This window comes from Dermacentor andersoni, chromosome 1 (assembly GCF_023375885.2).
Source record: "Dermacentor andersoni chromosome 1, qqDerAnde1_hic_scaffold, whole genome shotgun sequence".
NCBI lineage: Eukaryota > Metazoa > Arthropoda > Arachnida > Ixodida > Ixodidae > Dermacentor > Dermacentor andersoni.
The window spans coordinates 156372801-156388035 of record NC_092814.1 but is presented as its reverse complement, the minus strand read 5'-3'; the positions used below and the strand labels follow the sequence as shown (position 1 = coordinate 156388035).

The window sequence follows — 15235 nt, the reverse complement described above, 5'->3', positions numbered from 1 at the left end:
CCACTACTAATGCCAACTGATTTTATTGCTGCTTGGTCAGCACGAGTGTGTACACATAGGCACAGCAAGAAAAAAACAAATAAGCACAAAAACCCTGTAGATCGCCACCTAAGCCAATGTGGCGTTTCTTGTTTGGTGCACATGTTGACATTTGTTAGGCTAACAAGGAACTTATGTATCACGACATATTTCGGTTATGTGAATGTGCTATAATGTGTACTGTAAGTGCATAGTAAATGTTTACTGGGTAATTGTTGTACGAAAAAAACAAAATAGAGTAACCTTCATAGCAGTGCTGTGATGAAGAGACTATGCAAAACCTCTTTTTTAACTCGGAACACATTAGATGAAATGTGATGCCTCAGAATAAAAAATTTTATCAATAGAGTAAGGCAAAACATAAAAATATAATGCAAGATTTTAAGAGTGTAAACTCCACATTACCCCACAATTTAATGTTTCCTCTCAGCTGTGGTGACACTGATATCACTGTGTTACACAGTTTTGTATGCTTTGTTCTTTATGTAGCTAAATTTTATGTCAGTGTTCAATAAGGATGCCTGAGAGTGAAAGAGAATTGGAGACAGGTTGCACAAAACATGCTAACAACCTCTACATCCTATTTCGGAAGAATATTGTAGGGATAATATGCATAATATGCTGGTAGCAAATATTTTCTTACTATGCAGGGGGGTGACTACTGCGCCAATTGCGCAATTTTGATGCAAATGGAAATTCTTGCACCAAACTGCACCAAACACAGAAAATTGAGTGAAATTGTGCCACACTGCACCAGAATGGCTTCAGCATGTGTGCAAAGTGAGCGGATTCATTCTCTGAAAAAGAGTGCAGCCGTTTACATTCTGCACACCACGCGACGGCACCTCCTGCACAGTTTCTCTTAATTTTCGCGCTTATAACATGTACTTTTGGGCGCTTCTAGCTAGTGGGCAGTGCATACGCTGCCACTTTCGGCATTAACACGAAGGGCTAATGTTTTGTACGACATGCATTCTGTAGCCTAACGACAAGTGATTATGTTAAAATAAAAATAGTGTAAGAGACAGGGAAAAACGAAGAAAAACACACTGTTTACATGTGTATACTGTTGTTTGTCCTCCTCTCTTGCATTGCTATCTTAACATGACGTACCAACATGCCTAAGTGTTCACCCTTCATAGCAAGTGATTAGATGTGAAAAGCACGTGAAGTTGATTTGTACAAATTTGGCCCATTGATTAATAGGAAAACTGAAGGCATACTAGCAATATTTGTTTGGGTGGCACTTTAACCTTGTGGAACTTTTCTGAAACACTAGGTACACAGGCATAGAAACAGTCCTGAGAAAAAGGTCTGTCAGCAAGGCGTGCTATACATTTTCAGCAGATATATTTGCTATCATTTTCATGAAACAGCAAGAACTGTGCCGTTTTGTAAAAATGCCTGTGCTGTATGTCGTTGTGTTGTAATATCAGAATTTTGCACCAAGGCAATTATTTGTTAACATACTTTTTTTATGTCTTCTTGAGGATTCACTTATGAGACAGGTTATCTGTAATGTACCATTGCAACTTCATCGATCACTAGGGGCTTGGTAAAAGTCCAAGCATTCACATTGACGAAGCAGTCAAGTTTGGAATTTTCAGCTACAGCCAGGCAATGCTTTCTCAACAAATCTAAACTGCTTCAAATAGAATATGGGGTATAAGGAGCATATAGTGATGTAAAATGTAGTTGGATGAGACGTCTGAGCAATGCATGTAACAGTGCTGGCCATTTGTGGGTATGTTATATTCTGTGTGCACTTGAGACTACTGCTTCACGTTACAGCTACTCTCATTTGAGCAGCACAACATTTAGATTTCAATTTTAATGGGAGTGGTGAAAAGTAAAAAAAACTGAACAAATACTTTATGAATAGCCTGTTATTGAATGGTAACGCTACCAGTCTTGTACGTAATCACTGCAACTAGTACTTTTATGGTTCAGGTAGCTTGTATTTTTAGTAATGTGGCAATACATGAATACAGAACTCGTCCAGAAATTTCTTTTATGTTCAGCGGAACAGAAGTCATTGTGAAAACCATTTGGATGGTATGCAGCATCACTGCCAGGTAGACAAACCTAAGGCATGCTAGCTGCCCACAAATAGTTAACAAGAATTCCTGAAGCATTGAATGAAAGCAACCAGGACACATTCTTAATGTACACCTGCAAGGTACGTATTCATTGCGCATTTGAAAAAATATTGCACCAACTTTCAATCGTGCATGTACGATTATGTGGTAACTTGTTAACAAATTTTGCCTATGCATGAACCTAGGAGTGTGTTCTAGGGGGCATATGTCACCTTTGTTAACTGGCAGAGCTTGATATGAAAAATTCATTTTAGACAACTAGCAGAAAGTCTAAGAAGTGAAATTGTCATGACTGTAATGCCATAGATATAATAATGCAAAACCATGTCACACATTTGAACAAGACAAATATCATTTACACAACACATACATTTATGTAGCCTAGCCGTATTATTACTTTCATGACCTCATGTAAAGTGGTTGTTGGGTGAGCATTTGTCCATACTAGTTGTTTGTCTGTATGAGTTATAGTAATTAATTAAAATAATTATTAAAATAGAGTGAGAAATTTCCAAAGGAAGTACCTAAACTTTACATGCTATTATGAACTGTTGGGCAGTGAGATGCTGTGGGAAATGTATATATTACAAGAAAGGCTAAATGCACAGCACAACCATTGGACTTCACATAAATGAAGCAATGTGCTCCATTAGTAATGGGGTTGTAAAAGGAACCTTAATTTCCAGTTTCAAGCATTTCTTTAATGATTGCAAGGTCTCTACTACTCATCTAAGTGAGAACACAAAGTATTCCTGCTTCCACTGATCAATGCACTTTATTTGGTATATCAGTTAAAGTATGAAAGGTATGGACAGTCATGTGCAACATCAAACCTGGTGCAAAAAGAGACTTATATTACCTTTTCTTTTTGCTTCCGTAATTGTGCTACTCCTCCTGAAACAGCAAGGTTATTTTTTGGTAGTCGTGTAGCTTACAAGCTAACCTGCTTCACAAATTATGCAGGACCTCCAAGAGCCACAAAGAGCAACCTGCTTCAGCAGGCTGTTGCCAACACTGCAAAAAGAGTGAGCATTGCAGCAGCAAGCAACAAAGCATCGGAGAAATTATTGGAGGAGTCCTGCAAGGTAATATGGCAGTGCTGCTGGAGGGCATGCAGGTAATTAAACCTGACCAAATGAATTTTTAATAGTGCCAAGTACAGGTATGTAGCTGGTGAATTAAAAAAAATTGAGGAAAAAAGTTCTTATAGTAATTATCACAATTCACACTAGTAACTGAAGTGCAGAGGAGAGACAAGAGATAGCCAGTGCTCTTTGTCATGTAAGTAACGTTTGACATGAGATGTAATAATTGCCCCTTTTTTAGGCGATTCTGGAAAGCATTGCATTTTTACTGAAGGTGCAAACATACCAATTTACTTAACAAAACCAATTTACATATCATGCGCTTGCTTAATTCCTGAAAAAGCGGTATTGAAGGCTGGCAATGAAGCGCTAGCAGTACGTTAGCATTTGGTTTCCCTCTCGCCACATGTTCTGTTCAATACATTGTTATTCATCAACGCATAGCCAGCATAAGATGCACATATTTGTACAATGCAAAGTGATTAGGGTGTTAGCATATGAGCACTTCGCAGGCTCCAATAAGAGTTGTCTGCAAACTTCTGTAATCAGTTCGTAAATACCTTGTGGTGCACCTACATAAAATTGACCATACATAAGGATAGCTTTAGCGCTTCGAAACAGGCTGATGTTTCTCTGAATTTAATATGCTTCATTATTTTCCACAGCTCCTCTGTGAGCCCCAGTGCATCTATGCCTCCTTTGGCATGGCTGAAAACGTTTGGTAGTGACTATCGTGACGGGGCCCGGCACTTTAACATCTACACTGCAGTGACGGGGCCCGGCTGCATTGAAGCTTCACTCTGGTATGCTCCATTTGGTTATATACAAAATTGGGCATTAAGAATCATGATGCACTCGAGAACCGATACACCCATCAGGCCACTGTTCAATCAACTAAACATATTGCCATTCAATATTATGCGTGAGCATAAAACAGCTAGCTTAGTAAACAGTGTTGTGAAATGTAATCATCCTTTCCCTGTGTCCATATGTTTTTTATCATCGCGTGCTACCAGAAGTATACTGCCACTGTGAATTTCAGGCTGCCTCCTGTACATATTGTATATGGCAAAAGACTACTTGAATTTGTTGGAGTTAGGACATGGAACAACATACGCTCCAAAATAAGAAACACAAAATTTCGCCAAAGCACTATTTATTAGCTATAAACCACTGATTTCGTGCCTGTATCCTTGCTTGGCGTTCTGTTGTTTGCGGTTTGATAATTTATGTAACTGATCATAATTTTTATGCATGTCGTAAAAAAAAAAATCTTTTTTTTTCTGTTTTTAATGTGATAATATGTTGCATTCATTCCCTGTATTGATCCCCCTATGCTTGTACCGATTGTCTATAATATTTTACATATTCGGACCCATCCACTAGCCTGCGGCTATTGGGTCCAACAGTCTTTTGTGTATGCACTGTAACACCTATGATGATGATAATAAAGAAAGAGAGAAAGAAAGTTCACTAGAATGGAAAGGGAACGGTAAAAAGCATATTAAAAGAGGCATGGTCTATGTTCATGCTTGTATAGCACCAGACAATGAATATTGTACTGGATTAAGAAAAAGAAGCAGCCGGTAATTGCTTGCTTAGAAGACCGATAAACATACAGTGTGATGCAACTTGAGAAATAATTGTAGTGAAGCTTGCAATACTTTAGAGAAAAGAAAAAGAAAAGACGTTGAATCGTCGCGACGGCACATCACAAGTTGCCGTAGGCGTCGAAGCCTAGCTATAATGAAATTATCTTTGAACAGCTCTGATAGTGTCCATGTAACAGTAGTTGCTTGCTTACTGTCAAATGCTCATATACTGCAGCATAAACTCACGGCACGGTGCAAAAACACGCTTGCAGCGAAAGCGAAACATTGTGCGCGGACATGCATGCAGACTCGCAGTCGGTCACCGCGAACCCGTGTGATCGCTGCATTGAAGTTCATTCTGCTTTGCTCTATTTGGTTAGACAGACAGCTCACTATAAGAACATATTTCACATAGTTTTCTCTCAGCGACTGCCTACCTTTCACGCAAGAAACCGGTTCGGGGGAATCGATTGCGGCGACCGCGTGCAGTGTTACTGCACGTAGTAGGTAAAGAGATAGTGTCTGTAAACAATTCTGTGCTTTTTGTTTGTCCAAGATTATTATTTTAAAGGTAAAATACTTCTGTCATTTCGAGAGTACTTGCAGAAACGTCCAGGAGGGCTTCCGCGTAGTATCTTTATTTAGCGCCGGTAGCCAAACCTATGCGGAGCGCGCCGCGTTATCCCTCAGACTATGCAAGTGAGGCGCTTCCGACAGATGGCGACTTCGTATGTCCTCGCCGCCATAGTTGTATGAAACTCTGTGCTCGCCCCCAATACCCACATCGTTATAGTGATGGCCCCGTCGCTACAGTGTTGTTGTTAAAGTACCGGGCCCCGTCACTGTAGTCACTACCAAAACGTTTTGTTTTGAATACGAATCTTACACTTGCAACGGGGCTATAAGTCCAAAATGTGAGATACTTTCTCGAGATCTCTTGTTCCACATTATGCCTGTGACAGCACCAGTCTTTTAAGTGGTTGTGCTTCCTCATATTGAAGTATTATTATTGGTGCGTTTGTTTTGAAAGCATTTATACATTTGACAAAAAAGGGAAAGATGTGCAAGTAGAACAGCGCAACACTGTTTTAACTAGCTGTTAGTCGCATAGTGATCTGTATACGAATAATGCTACACATCACAATGTGACTTTGTGATTACAATCAATTGAATGCATTTGTTTCTTACCTATCGTCACAGGATAGCTACACTCTTAAGTTTGTGGTAACATTGTTTCTTTTTAAACTGCACATTTTTTATTCTGTGGAAGTGATTTAATCTGTATTGATGAACATGTAAAATGTTGTTGATATTTGCCTGTTTACTACATTTTTCTGGCTCTTTTACTCTGAAATGTCAGTCCCGCTTGTATATGTGCCCTGCGAAATTGATGTTGGATGTGAGCTTTTCCCAGGACATGCATTCTGTTGTTCGTATCCCCTAAGAAATGTAACAATGCGGTTATATTGTGTTTCGTTTATATTTTACCCTATTCACAAATGTATCAAATCCATGCATGTAGCTGAACATCTGCACCAGAACACGTATTTCATCCACCTGGAATGACTGTTAAGACTGCTTACCCCTGCAAACAAACAATTTGCTGCCAACACATCATTGTCATGGTTTATTAACCATTATAGGGCCCCTTTTGGGTTATTACACAAGAAAGGGGGGGGGGGGCAAGAACACAGATGCAAAGTAAATTCATACAAAAAATTCGTAAGAAAGTGTGTAACTTTTATCACTCCAACCACGCATCTGACATTATCGTGGTCTCACAGATGGGCCCATAAGGAAGAATTGATTAATTGATTGCTTTGCTCTAATTCATTTTTTAATTATTTTATTTATGAATTCACGTGTCCATAGCAGCATGCGGCACAGTTAAAATATTGATGACAATTGTGATGCAAAACATTTGCACGGAGTAAAATGTGATTGCACCAGAAATTTCTACGAACATGGTATTGTCGCGAATGGAAAAAAAACTTAAAATGCTGCATTACAACAGAGACGGATGACCAGAACATTACACATGACAATGTGAGGTACAGCCGTCATCTTTATGAAAGGTAACACGCGGGCATGTGGCAGATAGCCTCGAAGCTTACATGTGGTGCATTGCCATGGCAAGATGTGAAACGAAAAGGAGAGAGCAGTGCCACTCCTTCTACTGCTTGCACCCTTTCTTGCAGTTTTCCTTCTTTTTTTTTACCACTTTATGTAATTGTAATATTAAGCTTTTCAGTACACAGCTTGTGCCACTAGTAAAACAAATGAATAGCACCAGCAATATGAATACGAACAAACATGGCAGTTGCAATATGGTGATGGGACAATGCTAGCATCAGAAAAATGCGTGAATGAACACCGACTGCACAGTGTTCATGAAGAAGTCCATAACAACGGAATAAAGTTAACTGCAGAAATGAGAGAAAATCACACATCATCTGACTATCAATGCGATACATACTTGCAGATTTCACAAAAAAGAACTTCGCTCGTGCAGAAACATGTATTGCATTTTAATTACGGTTCCAGAGCTGTAGTGTAGCAGCAGCAATAGTTGAGCAAGTGGGTGTGCATTCATATGTAAGAATGTTCCAAGTAGCGTGAAAAGCCACAGGCTAAATGCGGAGAAAACAGAGCAGCCAAGCGATGCAAGGCAAGCTTTGGTTCACAAAACAGGCTTGCGTATGTCCTATGACACAAGGTTGACACTAAATAGAAAGCATTGTTCACTTGTCTATGTACCTAACAATCAGATCCATGTTGCAGCGCTACCCCAACATTTCCCCCTCATGAGGCAATATGTTGGTATGTCCTTGCAGTGCTACAAGGCTACCAAGATTGAGAATGCACGCGTGCAAGTAGAAGTGACATTAAGCGGGTATTAGCAAGTTGACGTGATGTGCTGCCACCCCGACGCTTTACCCAAATACGGGTGCAAACACTGTGCGTGATCGTCAGCACGGCGAAACAGCACAAGTTGAAATTTAGATGAAAGCAACAAAATTTCACCTGGCCTAATGCCGGGCATGCAATCCATTTCAACAGTATACGTAACCAGCTGTCATTCTGCTGACCCAGAGGTACATATCAGATATGCACGCCTTTGTCGAGTCACATTTGTATGACTCCGCGTGGTTTGTTGCTGAGGCGCTATTTAAATGCTGCATCAGCTTATCCAGGCTGCACTACGGATGACACAAAATAAAGGCAGACAAATAGATATTTGTGCGAAAACACCGTTTTGTGCTGGTAAAGGCTAGCCATGTTGACTTACCATACATGTTTCAGGTGGCAGAATCACTAATGGTTCATTAGATTGTGTACACGTATCGCATGCCCGACTTTGACCCAACCGCACTCGTGTGTTGCCATTGTAATTGCATCTGGTGCTGCTTCACAACGCTAACAGTTAAGCTCATATGTTCACGTTGTGATGGCGGCAGTACATCATATTAGAAGTGAGGGTGAATGAGTGCAGCTGCGTGATAGTACAGTCAAAGTAGTAGCCTCACTACATTCATTCCATTTGCGCATGTTTTAATGACAGCGAGTGTACATGTGAGAGCATGGTTTAATAGGTGGATTTGTATGAAAGTGAATGCAGACAAGTTTGGCCGAAAGTGTCGGTGCTAGCAGCATTAAACTGTGATCTGTTTTGCTGTGTAATGTGACATGTTCAGCAAAACTACATCTTTCACAGCAGCATGTGTACAAACATTGCTGATGGAAGATCTTCTTTCACTGCAGCAAACTGCTAAACTCCGGACCATAAAAGATGAGGTCAGCAGGCTCGCTGACGCTATGGAGCACCAAACTGAGGCCCATAACGGACTTGGCAACGCATCTGGCAACATTTATTACCAATTCCATTTCGCAAGTGTGATGTTATTTTGTAAATATTGTGCTGTCCTTTCATGTTTCATTATTAAAACTGTAAAAAAATGCAATCATATGTTTGAAGTATCATGAATAATTTTGTGTGGCAATGCTACCATGCACTTGCAGTGCTTTTCCATTTTGGCGAGGTACTGTGCAACTTTGTTGTTCCAGTGGTGTACTGCAAAAAGTTTATGTTGTGCAGACTAATTGTTTCACCCTCGCTGCAAATGCAATATAACGTATACTTCATGTAGAATACACAAATATGTACCAAAGCCATAATTGCATGCACTGTAAAATTCCATGTCCGAGCAGCTAACTGAAAGTACTCAATAAAAATAGGAGGACGCTTAAGCTTCGCTTTTAAGAAGGGAAAGTGAGAGCGTTCAAAGATCCCTCCTTGCTTCTCATGCTTCCCTGCAACTGCAGCTTATGTAACTGTAATGTTTACCAGGAAATGCTGGCGGCGAACGCTATGCACGAAGGTGAGCTTTCTGGTGGAAACATGGCCTCTTCCGTGGGCCGCGATGGATGGATGGATGTCACGAGCGTCCCCTTTGGAACGGGGTGGTGGGTTGCGCCACCAAGCTTTTGCTGTTATACTGGCTAATGGCCTACCTAGGTAAAAAAAAAAAAAAAAAAAAAAAAAACCCCGATGAACTCCCACAACCAAATTTCCTGACCCCCTATAGTGAACTCTGCTTTTGGACGTCTCCATTTTTTGTCGTTTCCCTACTTTTCTTCCACCAATCTTTTAATTGCCTCTTACTAATCTCTATTGCAGACATGTTTACTTTTCCTCTGCTCTCGCTGAACCCAAAGGCTTCAAGGGGGCCAGTGGTGCCTAAATCGACCGCTGAGGAGATGTCTTCACATTCTAATAAAATATGCTTCATCGTTTCCCTAGCTTTACCGCAGCAAGCACATGCTTCTTCTTCCTTCTTATATCTCGCTCTATAGGTGCGCATTCTAAGGCATCCTGATCTCGCTTCGAAAAGTAATGAGCTTCCCTTTGAGTTATCATAAATTGTTTCTTTCCTGATTTCGTTTTTTTCTCTCAAGTAGTTACTCATGGCAGGTTTCTTTTCCATTGCCACCACCCATGAGATTATTTCAGCTTCTCCGACTTTCTGCTTGGCGTTCTTTGTTGCTGTGTTGCTCACCCTACGGGCCGCATACTTGCTGGTAAGCTTCCTAGTTCTTTTCCTCCACTGTAAATCAGTTTTTTCTGTACAGATACCTCAACACTCTCCCAGCCCAATCACTTTCTTTCATATTCCTCAGTCGTTCTTCATACTCAATTTTACTGCGAGCTTCCCTCACTTCAAAACTTGTCCAGCACATATCACCCTGCACAGCTTCATTTGTAGTCTTCCCGTGAGCGCCCAATGTGAGGCGTCCCTCTGACCTTCGGTTGCCATCGAGTCCTGATTGTACCCCTGATTTAAAGCAAACAACCGCATTTCCAAAAGTAGGTCCTGGAACCATTATACCTTTCCACATACCCTTAAGCACCTCGTACCTATCGTATCCTCATAGCGCTCTGTGCTTCATTGTGGCTGCATTTCTCTTCCCTATTACTGTTATTGTTTTTTTACTGTGTTTCCATATATCTATTGCCTTCGCTTATCCATATACCAAGGTATTTATATTCTTTTACCGGAGGTATTTCCTGGCCCTGTATTGCCACTGTCTGTTCACTGTTTTCAGTGAATACCATAACACCTGATTTTCTAATGCTAAATTTAAAACCTAAATTCTTGCCTTCCTGTCCACAGATATTAGCCAGACGTTGCAAATCATTTAGCTTGCAACACAATGTCGTCCGCATAAAATGAACCTGGTAGCTGCTGCTCTACTACTGTACCCGCCTGTTTGTATGAGAGATTAAACGCAATATTACTTCCTTCCAGTGCCCTCTCCATCCTCACCATGTACATCATAAACAGCAGTGGGGATAAAGGGCACCCCTGCCTCAGTCCCTTGTTGATATGAACTTTCTCTTCGCTCCTCATTTCTTCCCATTCAACGCAAACTGTATTTTCTAGGTAAATCTCTCTCAAAAGCTGTAGACAATCGTCGCCTAAGCCTTCCCCTTCCAGAATATCCCACAAAATGTTGCGGTTTACGTTGTTATACGCTCCTGTAATGTCTAAACAGGCCACATATAACGGTTTGCTTTCTACTCTTGATACTTCAATACACTGAGTAAGAACACATAAGTTATCCAAACGCCTACCTATTCTGAAGCTATTCTGAAGTTCTCCCAAAATGCCATTATTATCTGCCCAAGCTTGCAGCTTTAATTTGATTGCCTCAGGGTGTCTACCAACCGGGAAAACCGGGAAAACCGCGAATTCTCAGGGATTTTGAGTAGTCTGGAAAAAGTCAGGGAAAACTCAGGGATTTTGTGCCTCTGTCAGGGAAAATTAGCTTTAATTTTATTGAAAGGGTCGAAAGTCGCGGTAATGCTGGCTCGAGTAGCAGACAGGAATCGTAATGAATCGTCTTTGACGCCCTGTCATTGGCAGGAGGAGTTGCCAGTGTACAGTCAACGAGCGACTTTCCGGATTCCCGATAATTTGGACGGCTTCGCGGCGCCACCTCGTACCCCATAGTGTCAACGTATCAGAACGTGTGAAATTTCCGACGCAAGAACTCTTTGCCGTCCGATTTTCCGGACGTTTTGCCGCGACCGCAGGTCCGAAACGGCATTAATCAAAGGCACCACCGCTGCCGTTTTGATTACTTCGCCGCCTCGAACCGGCACTCGCACGCAGATCCGCTGGCACCCGTTGCCACAACTGCGGCAACGCTAGGCCTAGCTGCTTCGACGTTCGCTGTGAAGCTTCTTGCCATTGGGTGCCGAACTTTTTATTGAGAGAATTCGCTGCTGTCAGCAATGGCACGGACTCCACCTTTGTGGTCCTCGCGATTGGCTTAGAAACTTGGAAAACACGGTGCGTTGCATAATGCCGGTTCGTGAAAGTCAGCTTCGCCTCTGTACAGAAATGTTGCTCGGTAAAGCTTCCGGAAAAGCATTGCAGTGAAGCATAACAAGTGTGGGAAGGGGCTATTGCCACGGAATACAGTATGTATATCTTAATTATACACGCGGGCACCCGGCATTTCCTGTCACAGTACGAGCACAGGTATGCCTAATATGTGTACCGACAGGCCTTCAGAGCGTTTTCGAACGTGCCTGTGGCGGTTTGAGCCCCTAAGGGCAGTAAATGACACGCATTTATTTTTTTCCAACTGGGCGATCTTTCGGACGTTTTCGCGGCCCCTAGGGAGCTCGAAAAATCGGTCGTGGACTGTGCAACTGATCAAGATGCTTCAAATGGTCCTTGGGGCGAACGAGTGGCGGAAGGCGGTCAAGAACAGAAGTGACCTACGCATTGAGGAATAAACGAGAAAGGAAGCTTGTTGCCGCCGTTTTGAAAGAGCTTGAGCTCAAAAAGTAAAGTTTTGGCTGATGCCGAGATGCAGGTGTCCCTCATCCAAACCAAAATACACTCTTTGAAGCAGTGCAACACAACACTCGGGCGTCGTGCGCGGGTTGAGAGTATGTCAGGACTGTTGAGGTTGACTTACGAGCTGTTGAGAGAGAATCTCAATTGTGACAGAGTTCAGGCCTCATCCCACTAAGGTTGCTATCAGTTGATAGAAATAGCTCATATTAGAAAATATTTGCCTTTGTATGCATCTCCTTTTTATTCGTATTTGATAATGTCCGACCCTATTTGCAATTGTTTTCGAAGACACTTTATTTGCTGTGCATTTTACTAACCACTGCCTTCTATTCTCTTTTTGAATAACATAAACATTGCTCCTTAGTATTCAAATTGGATTAAGTTGCTTTTATTTTTCATGTGCTTACTGCATAGTTCTGCATCACTCAGGGAAATTTGCAATGGCACTCAGGGAAAACCTGGAAAACTCAGGGAATTTGGAAATGTCAACTTGGTAGACACCCTGTTGCCTGCATTGCTAGCCTGTATATTACCGATATGATGGTCAACAGTCTATACGAGTGAATTCTATCTTTCTCCCCCTTACTTTTATAAATTAAATTCATTCTACTTTGTCGCCAACTGTCTGGTATTCGCTTATCTTTTAAAGTTTTTTCAACTGCTTTCACCAGAGCTTCCTTACTTATTGGTCCTAGTTCATTAATCAGCCTAATGGGAACCTCGTCTAGCCCTGTGGCTGTGCGCTTAGGAATTTTCTCTTCGGCTTTCTTCCAGTTGAAATCTGTCAGCACCAGCTCTTTTTTCACCTGGGTCTCTTTCATGCTCTTGTTTTTCTTCAAATACAACCTCGTCATTGCCTTGGAAAGATTCGGCTGTTATTTTTCGGATGTGATTTAATGCCCGCTTCCTGTTTCAGTTTATTTCCATCGTCGTCTAGGATACGTTGTTGACTTCCTGCCTAATAACTTTATGTGGTTCAAAAACAGTCTAGGTGCGACCTTATTTTTCTCACGTATTTCTGACAACGAATGTTCACTTTCACCTTTTATCTTTGCTTGCGCCAGTATTTGAACCATAGACGTTTTTTTCCCGGTATATTCCCCATTTACTGGCTACTTCATCCTGCGGCAACTGCGCCTTTTTTGCCTGTCTGTGCTCTCGGGATGCTTTCTGTCGTTCAGCGATCGCTTCTCATATCTCCCTGTTCCACTCGCCTTTCGGTTTCGTTTTTCCTTTCCAATGAACATGTTGTTTCTCTTTTCGTATTTCTGTCATTATTACACTTAGAAGCTGACCATATTCCCACTCTTTACTTGGCCATTTTCCAATTTCTTCTCGGCTCTAGTGACTATATTTGCTATTTGTTCAGTCTTCAAATTTGGACTGGCCATTTTGCGCTCCTTGCTCTCTTTCCCAACTACATATCCCATTTTTAAAATGATGCGTTTATGGTCACTCCCTAGGCTGTTATACCCTTCCTCATCAATGACCATTTCTCTCAACTTATCATGAATTCGTTCTGTCATCAGACAGTAATCAATGGTCGATTGTCAGTTTCCCACTTCCCACGTGATCTGCCCTTCACACTTAGGGCCTGTAAACACGATAACGAGGTTATGTTGCTCACTAAGATCCAGCATTGACTTCCCGTTGTTGTCGGTATAGCCATCTAGATCCTGTATAAAGGCATTCATGTCACCTAATAGGATAATTTCAGAACACTCGAGTCTGTTCTTTCCGACGCGGCGCCGCTGCCCGTGAGGAAGAGTGGAGATGGATCCACTTAACACCATTTAAAAGGCTACACGCTCTCCCCAGGCCGCAAGTTGATTTGTCTGAAGTTGTGTGCAAGTCGTACTCTACTATTTTTCTACATATTTTACCTTGAGAAATTCAATTAGTTCAATAATTTCCTTGTGGCACATAGAGGGCCTGCTATGTTGGGTATGTGTGGGTCGAAATTCTTTTTGCTGAAACGACGTCCAATGCGGGACGCCGACGCCGGATTTTCTGCAACACGGGCCCCTTAACACTGTCATCATTGTCTTCCAGGCTCATTACAGAAATACCAATGAGATGTTGCACACTCACGTTTGTTTCCAGGACATGCTACGAGGAGAACAAATTTTATGCAATTGCACCCATTCAATATGTATATATATATCGTCACCATCATCAGCCTGTTTTATGTCCACTGCAGAACAAATTCGCAGAAAGGAATAAGCTTCGAATAATGAACACCTTTTTGAGGAAGCATAGCAACAGAAAGTGGACCTGGAAAAGCCCTAATGGTGAAACACGAAATGAAATTGATTTCATACTTTCTGCTGATCTCAGCATAGTGCAAAATGTAGAAGTGTTAAGTAGGGCAAAGTGCAGTCAACATAGGTTAGTGAGGGCTAAGATTCACCTCAATTTGAAGAGAGAAAGAGCTAAATTGGTCAAGAAGAAACAGGTCAACCTAGAGGCAGTAAGGGTAAAAGCAGACAAATTCAGGCTAGTACTTGCAAACAAATATGCAGCCTTAGAACAGAGAGATGATGATGACATAGAGCTAATGAATGAAACTGTTACTAGGCTGGCTTCAGAGGCAGCAAATGAAGTGGGAGGCAAGGCACCAAGGCAACCAGTAGGCAAGCTCTCCCAAGTAACAAAGGACCCAATAAAGAGATGACAAGGAATGATAGTGTCCAACTCAAGAGATAAGATAGGATTTGCAGAACTGTCAAAACTGATCAAGAAGGTGAAAATAAGCGATATTCTGAACTATAACATGAGAAAGACTGAAGAAGCCATAAAAAATAAACGCAGCCTGAAATCAGTGGGAAAGAAACTTGGCATAGGTCAAACCAAGATGTATGCACTGAAATATAAGCAGGGTAATATCATCAGCAATCTAGAAGACATAGTAAAAGCAGCGGAAGAATTCTATACTGACCTGTACAGTACCCAGAGGAGTCAGGATACCTCAATTAGAAACAGTAATGAACAGGTCACAGAGGCTCCTTCTATAACTAGCGATGAGGTCAGAAGGGCCTTGCAATACATGA

General features: G+C 41.6%; 1 protein-coding gene across 15 annotated transcripts in view; it reads left to right on the top strand.

The window, feature by feature from the left end:
• Positions 1-15235, top strand: part of LOC126547420 (heat shock factor protein-like) — a 168746-nt gene that overhangs the window by 27925 nt on the left and 125586 nt on the right. For 9 of the 15 annotated variants that reach the window (XM_055062650.2, XM_055062644.2, XM_055062647.2 and 6 more), the window contains 2 exons: positions 3102-3255; positions 8578-8707. The exons of 3 other annotated variants lie outside the window; for them this stretch is intronic. In XM_055062650.2, coding sequence (XP_054918625.2) covers positions 3229-3255; positions 8578-8707 — 157 coding nt within the window. In that variant the 5' untranslated portion in view covers positions 3102-3228. Of the gene's footprint in view, positions 1-3101; positions 3256-3888; positions 4027-8577; positions 8708-15235 lie in introns of all 15 variants that reach the window. 3 more of the 15 variants (XM_055062652.2, XM_055062651.2, XM_055062653.2) reach the window with 3 other exon arrangements.